This window comes from Chrysochloris asiatica, unplaced genomic scaffold, assembly GCF_000296735.1.
Source record: "Chrysochloris asiatica unplaced genomic scaffold, ChrAsi1.0 scaffold00368, whole genome shotgun sequence".
NCBI classification, from domain to species: domain Eukaryota; kingdom Metazoa; phylum Chordata; class Mammalia; order Afrosoricida; family Chrysochloridae; genus Chrysochloris; species Chrysochloris asiatica.
In genome coordinates, this window is record NW_006408886.1 from 363,548 (window position 1) to 378,118 (window position 14,571).

A 14,571-nucleotide genomic window follows, 5' to 3' on the forward strand; every position below is an offset into this window, starting at 1 on the left:
ACCGGTGGCATAGCCCTCAGAATCACAGCAACTCAAACCACCACAGCACGACAGACAGGCGAGTGGTGGCCGTTTGGTTTTATGTCTATACTGTCTCTAAATTTCTATGTCAATCTTAGATTAGGGCATTAAAAATACACGTTAATTGTTTAAAAATATTTTCTGTAAAATAAAGATACTTTAATGAGAAAAGTCATTTCAGGATACCAAATTTCAGTAGGAACGTTGGCTCAAATGAAAATATTAGAAATAAAAACATGCTACCAAAGCTGAGAAGAAGCCCTGGGCTGATTGGTTTGAAGTTCAGGGAGCCGTGTGAACTCATGAACCAAAGGACACTGAACTAGCCACTGGGGGTTAGAGTTAAGAGTGAAGCAGCCAATTGGTCTGAAGAGGAGGGAGGCATGCGAGAACTTCTAAACTTTCTGACAGTACCCACATGACCTAGCTTGGATAGTTTGCCAACCAGAATTTGATCAGATGAAGATAAAGAAGTATGACACAGGGAGCAAGTGTAAATTGCTACAACCTGATCAACTGGACCTTTGCTTATTGATGAAGCTGACCAAAATTCCAACATAAGGGGAAGGATTCTTCATATCAAGGATCAAGCATGCATCCTCATGCTTGATAAGGATGAGTAACTTAGAATTTGGCTATCAAAATTAAGGGGCTATAAAGGAGCTCTGGTAGCGTAGTGGTTACGAATCGGGCTGCGAACCTTAAGGTCAGAGGTTCGAAACTACCAGCCGCTCCACAGGAGAAAGATTAGGCTTTCTACTCCCATAAAGATTTACAACCTCGGAAACCCTGTACAGGGTCGCTATGGGTCGGAATCGACTCGATGGCACTTAACAACAACAACAACAAAGGCCCAAAGGAGCTCTGGTAGCGTAGTGGTTATGAATCGGGCTACAAGCCTTTAAGGTCAGCAGTTCTAAACTACCAGCTGCTCCGCGGGAGAAAGATGAGGGTTTCTGCTCCTATAAAGATTTACACCTTGGAAACCCTGTACAGGGTCGCTATGGGTCGGAACCAACTCGACGGCACTTAACAACAACAATAACAAAGGCACAACGTGTTTGGCTTACAAGCTTTCAAGAGGGTGCTTAGTGTTAGAACAAGTAGATTATGACAGAAACCCTACTGAATAGCTGAATAGTTTTCCTCTTGTCCAGATGGGTCTTGTGATGAGAACAGGATTTTATGATACAACTGTGAGTAATTACTATTAGGTCTAATGGCAATTGTCATAACTGTAAATGTAGAAGAGATGTAACTAAAAGGGGGGAGCAGTTAATCTGTCATTTTAGGAACAGAGGACTTTAGGACCATCAAGAGAGAAGAACATAAGAGGAGTGAGGGATCTTAACCAGAAAAGAAGCAACAACAGAGATGGTGTCAGAAGCAATGGCATAGAGAGAACAGCAGAGGCCTACAGGCCCATGGACTGAGAATAACAGTGTGCCTGAGGGCAGGGGACTGGTTTGAAAAATGTGCTCTTTGAATATTTAAATGAATATATATTTTCACTGTGGTACGTGTACATGTGTACATCCAAAAAAAAAAGTAACAGAGGTAAGTACTGTTGGCTGAGGGTGCATGGAGGGGATTGTAATCATTATAATTATTAAATATAAAACTGATGATCTGCTCTGTAAATCTTCACTCACTCAATTCACAATAAAACCTTAAAAAAGCAACAACAAAAAAGCCCTGGTGGTACTATGTGTTAGGCACTGGCTGCTAACCACAAGGTTGGCAGTTCAAACCCACCAAACACTCCACAGGAGAAAGAAAAGACTATCTGCTCCTGTAAAACCGAATACAGGATTGCTAGAAGTCGTCTGTCAGTTTGTCACACATTGGTGCCTTGTATGTTGCTGTGATGCTGGAAGCTACGCCACCAGTAATTTGATTGCCAGCAGGGCCAACCTCGGTAGACAGATTTCAGATGAGCTTCCAGATGAAGACAGTATCAGAAGAACAGACATACGTGTGAATGTTTAGCCACTGAAAACCTTATGAATAGCAGTGAAACACTGTCAGATAGCACCACAATACTGAAGATTGAAACATGATGAATTACATCAGAATACTGTCATATAAAATGACAGAATATGAGTTCCTCAGGTTGGAAGACACTCAAAATCCAACTGGGGAGAGCTGCTTCCTCAAAGTAGAGTTGACCATGATGATGCAAATGGAGTAAAGCCTTCGGGACCTTCATTTTTTGATGAGGCATTACTCAAAATGAAAAGAAACAGTTGCAAACATCTATTAATAATTGGAACATGGAAAGTATGAATCTAGGAAAATTGGAAGTTGTCAAAAATGAAATAGAACATATAAGCATCAATATCCTAGTCATTAGTGAGATGATATGGGCTTGTATTGACTATTATGAATCTGACCATCACTATATCAAGAATGACAAATTGAAGAGAAATGGTGTTGCATTCATCATCAAAAAGAACATTTTAAGATCTGTCTTGAAATATAACATTGTCTGTAATAGGATAATATCCATACACCTACAAGGAAGACCACTATTATTCAAATTTACACACCAACCACTAATGTCAATGATAATAAAATTGAAGAATTCTACCAGCTTCCTCAGTCTAAAATTGATCAAACATGCAATCAAGATGTATTGGTAATTACTTGTGATTGGAATGCAAAGGTTAGGAACAAAGAGGAATCAGATTTGGAAAATAAAGTCTTGGTGATAGAAATGATGCTGAAAATCACATGAAAGAAATTTTGAAGACCAATGACTTCATTGCAAGAGACTTTTTAAAACAATATAAAAGACAATTATGGCACCCAGGATAAGTCAGGCACCCGGGCAGGTAGGGTCCGGGTCTGGTACCCCACAGTTGGCCGGGGTCGCCCTCCTTTGCAAAAACTCCCTTGTTGAACACCCCGAGATCATCCTGTTCCCCGCACCAGGCTCGGAGCTGGAATGCAGAAACAAAATATGCAATATGCAGGGTTGACGGGAGGGTTATCCTCCCCTCTCTATTCCCAGCACCCTTGCCCTCATCTTCCGGCCCAGCCAGCCTGCTTTCTAAACAGGTGCACTGTCGGCCCCACAGGAGCCCCTCTCTCTGTGGCCAAGATGCCCTTGGGACACTAGGCTGTGAGCACCTGCTCAGAGGAAAGCGACGCTTTCTGGAAGGAAAGGTGGACTGGGAGCTAAGCTGTCTGCTGCAACAGTGCAAAGTGATGGAAAGCTAAAGGTGGGCTTACAGCACAGAAGTTCGCCAGCACATCAACAAACAACTGGAGGAGATCCGATGCTTGGAAGAGCTGCCGGACCAACCTGCAGATGAAGATCAACGTCGCTCAGAGCCAGCTCATGAGGCTGCGGGACAGCCAACGGCTGGAGCACATGGGTCACCTGCTCAAGTGCAGAGCTCAGGTGCAGGTGGAGGAAGAGGAGCTACAGAAAACAAATCAGAGCCCTGGACAGGAAATTGCCTCATATGCATGTGCAAGTTGGACAATAAATAAGGAAGATGGCAGAAGAATGGATGCATTTGAATTATGGTGTTGGTTAAGAATACCGAAAGGACCATGGACTGCAAGAAGAAGGAACGTATCTGTTGGATTGCTTCTGAGAAGTGATGATGGAGAGACTTGGTCTATTGTACTTTGGGCATGTTGTGAGGAATGACCAGTCACTGGATAAGGACATCATTCTTGGTAACAGAGGGTCTGCGAGAAAGAGGAAGACTCCTTATAAGATGGGTTGACACAGTGGCAACAACAGGCTCAAACATGAGTCGGAATCGACTTGATGGCACCTAACAACAACAATAACCACTCCACTTAACCCCTGGTAACCACTAATACATTTTCATCTTTAAGTGTTTGCCTACTCTAGATATTTCATATAAGTGGAATCATAGAATATTTGTCCTTTTTTATCTGCCTTATTTTACTCAGATTAATGGTTTTGAGGTTTAGCCATGTTTTAACATGTGTAAGAACTGCATTTCTCTTGTGACTGAATATTTCATTGTATGGATATAACACAATGTGCTTATCCATCCATCTCTTGATAGACACTTGGATTGTTTCTACCTTTTGGCTTTTGCAAATGATGCTGCAATACACATTAGTGTTCAGTAGGAAAAAAAGTCATTAGGTTTAACTGATGGCACACAGAGAGGTTTGTAATCATTAGTAATGAAGCAAAGTATTTGATTTGTTGATTGTAAAACTGATGATCTGCCCTGTAAGCCTTCACTCAAATCACAATAAAAAATTAAAAAAAAAAAAGACAATTATACAAATGAACTTCACCAGATGGAATACACAGAAATCAAACTGACTGCATCTGTGAAAAGAGGCAGCGGAAAAGCTCCATATCATCATTCAAACAAGGCTATGGGAAGATCGTGGAACAGACCCATCAATTGTTCATATGCAAGTCCAGGTTGTATGTAGCTGAAGAAAATACATGAGAGCCAAAATATGACCTTAAACATATCCCACTTGAATTTAGAGGATCATCTCAAGTACATATTTGATATATTAGACACTAATGATAGAAGACTAGAAGAGTTGTGGGATGCTCCAGAACATTATACAGGAAGAAAGTAAAAAGGTCATTAAGAAGACAAGAAAGAAAGAAAAGACCAAAAGGGATGTCAGAAGAGACTGAAAAGTTGCTCTCCAGCAAAAATATGCAACCGGAAATGGAAGAAATGAGCAGGTTTAAGAGCTGAACAGAAAATTTCAAAGGTCAGCTGGAGAAGACAAAGTCATACATAATGAAATGTGCAAAGATCTAGAGTTAGAAAAGCTGAAAGAACTGTGGAAAAATTAAAGCCTTGACTTGTAATACTAAAGGATCCTTTGGACAAACACTGAATGATGCAGAAAGCATCAAAAGATGGTAGGAATATACAGAATCACTGTACCAAAAAGAAATGGTTGATGTTCAACCACTTCAAGAGACAGCTTATGATGAAGAACTGATGGTACTTAAAGAAGTCCCCGCTTCACTGGCAGCACTGGCAAAAAGCAAGGCTCCAGAAAGCAATTGACAGAATACAAATTTAAATCTTTCAACAAACTGATGCAGCACTGGAAGCACTCACTCATCTGTGCCAAGAAATTTGGAAAACAACTACTTGACTGATTGGAAGAAATTCCAATTGTGCCCATTACAAAGAGAAGTGACTCAGCAGAATGCATAAATCATTGGACAATATCATTAATATCAAATGCAAATAAAATTTTGCTAAAGATAATTCAAAATCGGCTGCAACAGTACATTGACAGGGAACTGCCAGAGGTTCAAGCTGAGTTCGGATCAGGACATGGAACAAGGGATATGATTGCTGATAATAGATGGATATTGGCTGAAAGTAGAGAATAACAGGAAGATGTTTACCTGTGCTTTATTGACAACACAAAGGCTTTCGATTATGTGGATTATGACAAGCTATGAAGAGCATTATGGAGAATGAGTATTCCAGAACCCTTAATTGTGCTCATGAGGAACCTGTACATGGACCAAGACACAGTGGTCCAAACAGAACACTGAATGGTCTAAAATCAAGAAAGGTGTGTGCCAGGGTTATATTCTTTCACCATACTTATTCAATCTGTATACTGAGCAAATAATCCAAGAAGCTGGGTTCTATGAAGAAAAACGTGGCATCAGGATTGGAAGAAGGTCATTAACAACCTGTGATATGCAGATGATACTTGCTGAAAGTGAAGTTGACTTAAAATACTTACTGATGAAAATCAAAAACCACAGCCTTCTGTATGTAAAGAAAACAAAAGCCCTCACAACTGGACCAATACATAACATCAAGATAAATGGAGAAAAGATTGAAGCTGTCAAAAACTTCACATCAACACTCATGGAAGCAGCAGTCAAGAAATCAAACGGCATACTGCATTAAACAAATACGTGGCACAAGATCTCTTTAGAATGTTCAAGAGTAAAGGTGGAAGTTTGAGCTAAAGTATGTTTGACACAAGTCATGGTATTTTCAATAACTTCATACACATTACAAGTTGGACAGTGAATAAAGACGAGCATTTGAATTATGGTGTTGGATAAGTGTTAAAAGTAGTATGTAGTACCAGAAGAACAAAAATGTCTGAGTTGAAAGAAGTACAACTAGAATGATCCTTAAAAGCCAGGGTGACCAAACTTTGTCTCTCATATTTTGGACATATTATCAGAAGGGGCAAGACTCCGGAGAAAGACATCATGTTTGGTAACGTGGAGGGACATAGAAAAAGTAGACCCCCAACAAGACGGATTGGCATGGTGGCAGCAACAGTGGGCTCAAGTGTAGCAGCAATTATAAGGATGGCGCAGTACTGGCACTGTCTTGTTCTGTTGTACGTAGGGTCACTGTGAGCTGGAATTGATGACAACACTTAACAAGAACGTAACAACATGACTCGTAACTGACTCAGCTGTGGTGAGGCTTATCAGAAATTAAGAATTCTTTCCACAGGTTCATCAGGAGACTTGACAGAGCAAAAAAAAAGAATTAATAAACATGAAAATACCCCAAACTAAATCAATGGATTAATTCCAACACATATCAACCATAACGGACAGAGTAGAACTGCCTTCTGTAGTTTCCAAGACTGCTTTATAGAAGCTGACTGCCATATCTTTACCCCTGGAGTGGCCCTTGGTTTGAACCTTTCTGTTAACAACTGAGCAATTAACTAACACATTATCAGAGCACCTAACCTGAAAATTGGTCAAGAGAAATTACCTAATATTAGTATACAAAAACAAAAGGGCTTAAAAATAAAATTATCATATAGCATGTCAGGAGTTCTGATGTGGTGCCATAGAATAAGCACTGGACTTCAAGTTGGTTTGAACCTCAATATTGGCGGTTCAAACTCAACAGGTGCTACTCCAAAATCCTGTACAGGGTTGCTATGAGTCAGATTTGACTCAATGACACTTAACAAAAGTATAACATGTAAGAGCTGTGGAACAATATCAGATGATATAACAGACACGTAACTGAGTTCCCAAAGGAGAAGAGTGAAATAATCAGGTGGTAAAACTCTCTGAAAAGATGCTGATTAGCCCAGGATTTCCAAAAAACAATGAAAGACATCAAACCACAGATCCAAGAAGCCCTAAGAACCACAAGCAGGTTTAATGGCAGAAAACAACAATAGTAGACAAACCAAACTATCTAGTTATAGATACATTATAGTCACACTACTGAAAACCAAACAAAAAGAGGAAATCTTAAAAGCAGCCAGAGAAAAAGACACATTATATATGAGGATCAATGATAGGAATCACTGCAGATTTTTGGTCAGAGATTGGGCAAGCGGTGCAACTCAGTATGTTGTTGTTGTTGTTGTTAAGTGCCGTCGAGTCGGTTCCGACCCATAGCGACCCTGTACAGGGTTTCCGAGGGTGTAAATCCTTACGGGAGTAGAAAGCCTCATCTTTCTCCCGCGGAGCGGCTGGTAGTTTCGAACCGCTGACCTTAAGGTTCGCAGCCCGATTCGTAACCACTACGCTACCAGAGCTCCTTGCAACTCAGTATAATGATACCTTAATATTCTGAAAAACTATTTATTCCAAATTAAATAACCAGCAAAAAACTAAATAACCAACAACAACAACAAAAAAAGGAAGGTGGATTATGGAATCCAGATCATGTATAGAACTCATACAACTTAATAACAAAAAGACAAACAACCCAATTTAAAATGGACAAAGGATTTTAACAGGTATTTCTCCAAAGAATATATATAAATTGCCAACAAGCACATTAAAGATGTTCAACATTACTCATCACCAGGGAAATGCAAATCAAAACACCATCTTCATACTTGTTAGCTTGGCTACAATTTGAAAACAGAAAAAGATGGGATCTAATACATGGCATAAAAACACAGTCAAACAAACTAGAAAACAAATAGATGACTGGGGCTTCCCAAAAATTTAACATTTATGTGCATCAAAAGATTTCACCACAAAACTAAAAACAATGCCCACAGACTGGGAAAACATATTCTGCAATCACCTATCAAACACCCTAAAAGTTATGGAAAACAACAACATTTCTGGGGTCCTGGTGTGGTGCTGTAGGGTAAAGTTGGTTTGAACTACAAAGAACCACTCTTCAGAAATGTTATACAGGGTCGCTATGTGTTGGAACCAGCTTGACAGAACTTAACAACACCTCTACAAGAAAAAGACAGACAACCCAATTAAAAAATGCACACAGGACATGAACAGACACTTCAACAAGGAACACATTCACACAGCCAACAAACATATGAAGAAATGTTCACAATCATTAGCTATTAAGGGCAAAAATCAAAACAATTACGATATCATCTCATACCAGCATTAATAACAAAAACAGAAAACAACAAATGCTGGCGAGGGTGTGGAGAGATTGGGTCCCTTCTACATTGCTGGTGGGACTGTGAAATGGTCCAACCATTGTTCAAACAGTATGATGCTTCCTCAGAAAGGCAGAAACTGAAATACCACATGACTCAGCGATCCATCTATTTGGTGTATACCCACAAGACAGAAGAGCTAGGACATGAGTAGGTACATGCACACCCATGTTCACTATAGCACTATTCACAACAGCAAAACGATGGAGACAGTCTAAATGCCCATTAATGGAAGAATGGATAAACAAACTTTGGTACACACACACAATGGAACACTATGCAAAGGTAAAGGATAACAAATCTACAAAACAGCTTATAACATGGATGAACCTGGAGGACATTATACTGAGTGAAATTAGTCAATTACAAAAAGACAAATATTATATAAGGCCGCTATTGTACAAACTCAAGAGAAAGTTTTCAAACTAGAAGAAACAGTCTTTGATGGCTACCAGGGGTGGAAGGGAAGGGAGAGTAATTCATGGGTTAGAGGGCAATATAGTTATTTTCTGGCTAGATGGGGAGGGCAATATAAAAAGGAGAGGGCTACATACAAGAAGAGGGAGGTTGGCAGAAGAATGATGAAGACAGGTGAAGACACAGGGGGATATGCAAGGGCTAAAAGGGACAGACGTAAATATTTTGCTATATACACAACCTTAGAACAACAGTGTTCCGTGGGTGGATGCATGGACAGAAATACAAGCTAAATGGGAGTGGGAGGAAGAGTAAAAGTATACTCAAAAATACATAAAAGTTTGAAAGAGGACATTTGTACATGGGCATTTATTTTTGCTGTAAACATAACTATGAATGTGGTGGCACATACAGGAAGCAAAATGATGAAAACGTCTTAGATATTATCAACCACCTTAAAGCAATGAATTTCTGGGTCTGGGGGCTCAGGATCATAGTCTCAGGGGGCACCATGGTCAACTGCTATAACATCATCCACAAGATAGTTTTCTATATCCCACTTCGGTGAGTAGCCTCATGAACATCCAACTTAAGCAGCAGCTACTGGTTTCGCTATGTGTGGAAGAAAAAAAAGTGATGAGAATTGAAGATGCTTGGAATCAATTAGCCCAACAGACAAATGGAATATGTGATCATCAGTCTCCACAACTCTGAGACCAAGAATTACTACACGGTGTCTACCTACCACTACCAACTGCTCTCAAAGGGATCACATTAGAAGGTTCTGGCTAGAGTAAAAGAAAATGTGAAACAAAAGCCAAAATTATTTTTTAAAAAAGACTGGTTTACTGGTCAGAAAGAGACTGGAGGAACCTGAGACTATGGCCCTAAACCACTCTACAGGTCTGGAAAGGAATTCACCCTCGCAGCCCAATTTTCTGCCAAGCTTATATAGGTACAGCAACACTAGTAAGGTATGCTCACCATGGAATGGTCAATCACTCAAAATCAAAAATGCAACAATTACCTAAGGACAAAGTTGAGAAGAAATGGGAAGGTAGGTGGAATGCAAACAGGAACCACAGGGAGGAAGTGGGGTAACTGCTATTGCATGGAGGGGATTGCAATCACTGAGATGAAGCAAAGTGTACAATTTGTTGACTATAAAACTGATGATCTTCTCTGTAAGCCTTCTCTCAAATCACAATAAAAAGTTTTTTAAAAATAATAGAAAATAACAAATGTTAAGAGAGGATATGGAGAAACTATGGAGAAACTGGAACCCTGATCCCTGTTAGTGGGAATGCAAAATGGTGCAGCCACTGTGGAAAAGTCTGGCCACTCTGAGGTTAGTGCCACACTAGGACTCCCTATAGAAGTACAATATGACCCAACAATTTCACCTCAAAAGTGAAAATAGGGACTCAAACAGATATTTATGTTCTCTTGTTTATAGCAGCATATAGTTCATAATAGTAAAAAGGTAGGAAACAATTCATGTATCCATGACCAAATGAATGGATAAACAAAATCTGGTGTATAACCACACAATGGGATATTATTCAGCCATAAAAAGGAATGAAATACTGATACATTCTACAACATGGTTGAACCTTGAAAGCATTATGCTAACTGAATGCTGTTGTTGTGTGCCAATGAGTTGGTTCCGATTCATAGTGATCCTGTAAAGGGTTTATGAGAGTGGCTGGTGGATTTCAACTCCTGATCCTGTGGTTACCAGACCAGTGCTTATCCTACAGCACCACTAATACTTAAGTGACATCAAGTTAGTTACAACTCTGAGCAACTCTATTGGGTTTCTGAGGGAACAACTAACTGATGGGTTTGAGCTGCCAACTTTGTGGTTAGAAGTCCAGAGCTTATCCTATAGCACTATACCAAGAGTTCACACACAAAAGGCTGGATGTGGTATGATTTCATTTATAGGAAATATTCAAAATAGGCATAATTTATAGACATAGAACTTCTTGTGTGGTGCTGTAAGACTAGCACTGTACTACAAACTACAAGGTCTTCAGTTCAAACCCACCAGCAGTTCCTCAAAAATGCTATATAGGGTCACTATGAGTTGGAACCAATTTGATGGCACTTAACAGCATAACAGCAACCACAAAGACAAAGGAGACAGAACAGTGGTTTCAAGGAAGTAGGGAGATGGAGAAAATGGAAAGTGACTGCTTAATGAGAAGTTTTCCTTCTAGGGCGATGAAAATATTCTGGAACTTGATAGTCATAATGGATGCACAACACTGCATTAATGGTAAATTCTGCATTATGTATATGAGGGGGCTTAAAAAAGTTTGTGGAAAAATGGAATGAAAAGATAACCAATTTTTTCACAAAGTTTTTGAAGCAGTTTTGCATTTTATCACATTTAAAAAATATGAAGGCAATATAAAGACTTGCCAGCAGATTAATTTTATAAGAAAAGTTAAAGGAACATAATTATGAAACAGAAACTTTGATGAAATTAAGAAATCCCAAAAGGGTAAAAAGAAGTAAATATAAATCACTTCAAAACGTAACAATTTGTTAGTACTTACTCAGCCAGTTCAGCTCTAAAGCGCCAATTTCTACTATTATCGGTCACCAAAAACTCCTGAAGTTGATACAGGTATTCTCTTCTTCTGTCAATATTAAGAAGCTGAAGTAATAAAATAAAAAATACTAATACAAATAAGGTATAAACATTGTTTCTTTTACTAGACGTCTTTTAAAGGGACTATAAGTAAAACGGTTTAGTATAAGACGTAGAGTGCTGAATCAATCATTGTAAAAATTAATATTAAATTCATTTTTCCTGGAATAATTATTTACCTTCAAGAATAATCATCCTTTTTCAAAATCTTTGTCTACTGAGCCTGTAGCTGACTTTCACTGAATATTACAGTACCTTTGGCATAGCTTTATTTATCACCCATTTTACTCTTATAACATTCTTGTCACCATGTACTCTCATTTCTTAAATATTTAAATTCCTTTTTGGTGAAAATATACACATCGAAACCTATTCCCATTCAGTTGTTTCTGTACCTAATGATCAGGAACATTGGTTATGTTCTTCACATTTTGTCAACATTCTCATGACTTCATTCTAGTTGTTTCACTTCAATTTATTTGAAACCCTTGCCCCCGCCCACCGCCACAACCTTTTCATTTACACTTTAAAATAGCTGTTACTTTTTGGTCTTATATAATTTTTTTTTTAATGCAATAAAGGGTGATATCTTTATTCCCTGGATTAAGCTGTTAAAGGTGACTTATGAGGATAGTTTCAATTAAAAGTCTGAAAAACAAGTCAGGGTCATAGTTTTGGGGACTCCTCTAACCTTAATAGGTCCAAATACATCTGGGTTCTTAAAGAATATGAAGTTTGGTGCCACATTTTTCTCTTTTTATCAGGATTCATCTATAGTTTCCAATATCGGAATGTTCTGTTGTAACTAAACACCATCTAGTTTTTCAGGTTTCAAGGGGGAGAAAGTAATGGTTCATGTAGACAATTGTCTGTAACTCAGTTCCTTCTATGAGTCTTGCCTTTCTCTCTTTTGTTAGACAAATGAAGACCAACAGTTGTACCTTAGATGGCTGCTCATAAGCTTTTAAGACTACTGAAATATTCACCATATTAGAAGGTAGAACATAAACTTTAAATTATAATATAGACCTTGGTTTTATTATGTGCTGTTGAGTTGGTTCCAACTCTTAGCTGTCATGTATAGGGTTTCCAAGAGTGGTTGGTGGATTTGAACTGCAGACCTTATGGATAGCAGTCCAGAACCCATCCTATGACACACACCATGCCAGAGCTCAGTATGTTGTTGCTTAGTGCCATCGAGTTGGTTCCGACTCATAGTGACACTTTAAAGTTTCTGAGGAGGCAGCTGGTGAATTTGAACCACCAACCTTGCAGTTCAAATCAACCTGTGGTCAAGTGTTTATACAACATTGCCACACAAGGACTCTGATCGCAACATAGCACTATCTAACATAATATCTAAGAAATTTTCTAAAACATAGGGAACCGTGGCTTGTAGGATGAACACTGAACTGCAAACTACAAGGCTGGCAGTTTGAACCCACCAGCTGCTCCACAGGAGCAAGATGAAACTTTCTGCTCCCACAAAGATTTACAGCCTTGGAAACACTATATAGGGTTGCTATGAATTGGTACCCACTGGTCGGCTCTTAACCACACCACCATATTATATAAACCATATAACGTATTGTTTCTAGGTGCGGTCAAGTTAGTTTTGACTCATAATGACACAAAGCATAACAGAATGAAATACTGCCTGTCCTGCGCCATCTTCACAGTTGCTATATTTAAGTCCATTATGTGTCAATCCAACCTGTTTTCCCTGAACCTCTACTTTACACCAAGTGTGATGTCCTTCTCCAGACACTAGTTCTTCCTGACAACATGTCCAAAATACGAGACAAAGTCTGCCCATTCTTGTTTCTAAGGAGCATTCTGGCTGCACTTCTTCCCTGACAGATTTGTGTTTTTGTTTTCCTGTCAGTTTACAGCATTTTCAATATTCTTCACCAACACCATAATTCAAATGCACTGCTTCTTTTCTGGTAGTCCTTACTCACTGTCCTTCGATTAAAAATATCATGGCTTGGGTCAGGCACACCTTAGTCCTTAAAGTTACATCTTTGCTCGTTAACACTTTAATGAGGACTTCTGCAGCAAATTCGCTTAATTCAATGCATCATTTGGTTTCTCCACTGATGCCTCCATGAGCATTGATTATGGATCCAAGCAAAATGAAGTCTTTGATAACTTCAATATTTTGTCTGTTAATCATGATGTTATTGGTCCAGTTGTGAGGATTTTAGTTTGCTTTTCATTGAGGAACAATCCACATTAAAGGATGTATTATTTGATTTTCATCAGTAAGTATCCTAAGTCTTCTTCACCTCTAGCTTAACAAGGTTGTATCATCTGCGTATTTCAGTTGGTTAATGAGTCTTTCTCTAATCCTGATGCCTTATTCTTCTTCATATAATCCAGCTTCTCAGATTACTTGTTCAGCATACAGACTGAGTTGTTGTTGTTATGTGCCATGGAGTCAGTTCCGACCCATAGCGACCCTGAACAGGGTTGCTGAGGCTGTAAATCTATTCAGGAGCAAAAAGCCTCATCTTTCTCCCGCAGAGCAAGATGATAGTTTCGAACTGCTGGCCTTGCAGTTTGCAGCCCAATTCATAACCGCTACGCTACCAGAGACTGAATAAATATGGTAAAATGATACAACCCTGGAGCACATCTTTCCTGATTTTAAACCATCAGTATCCCTTTGTTCTGTTGGAACAACTGCCTCTCGATCTATGTACAGATTCCTTATGAGCATGATTAAGTGTTCTGGAATACTGCAAAAAAAACATTCTTTGCAATCTTACCCATAGCTTGTTATAATCCACACAGTAAAAAAGTCATTGCATGGTCAATAAAGTACAGGTAAACATCTTTCTGGTATTCTCTACTTTTAGCCAAGATCTCCATCTGATGTCAGCAATGACATCTCATGTCCTTTTCAGAATCTGGCTTGAATTCTGGCAGCTCTCTGTCAATGTGTTGCTACCACCATTTTTTAATTATCTTCAACAAAATCTTGTTGTTGTTGTTGTCAGGTGCCATCGAGTCGGAACCGACTCATAGCGACCCCATGCACAGCAGAACGAAACAAT

General features: G+C 39.0%; 1 protein-coding gene across 1 annotated transcript in view; it reads right to left on the reverse strand.

Moving 5' to 3' along the window:
- The window catches only part of PPP4R1 (protein phosphatase 4, regulatory subunit 1), a 134,359-nt gene that overhangs the window by 9,050 nt on the left and 110,738 nt on the right, over nt 1-14,571 (reverse strand). Inside the window, exon 11 of the mRNA XM_006876233.1 lies at nt 11,418-11,518. Within this exon, the coding sequence (XP_006876295.1) occupies nt 11,418-11,518 (101 nt within the window). The remainder of the gene's footprint in view (nt 1-11,417; nt 11,519-14,571) is intronic.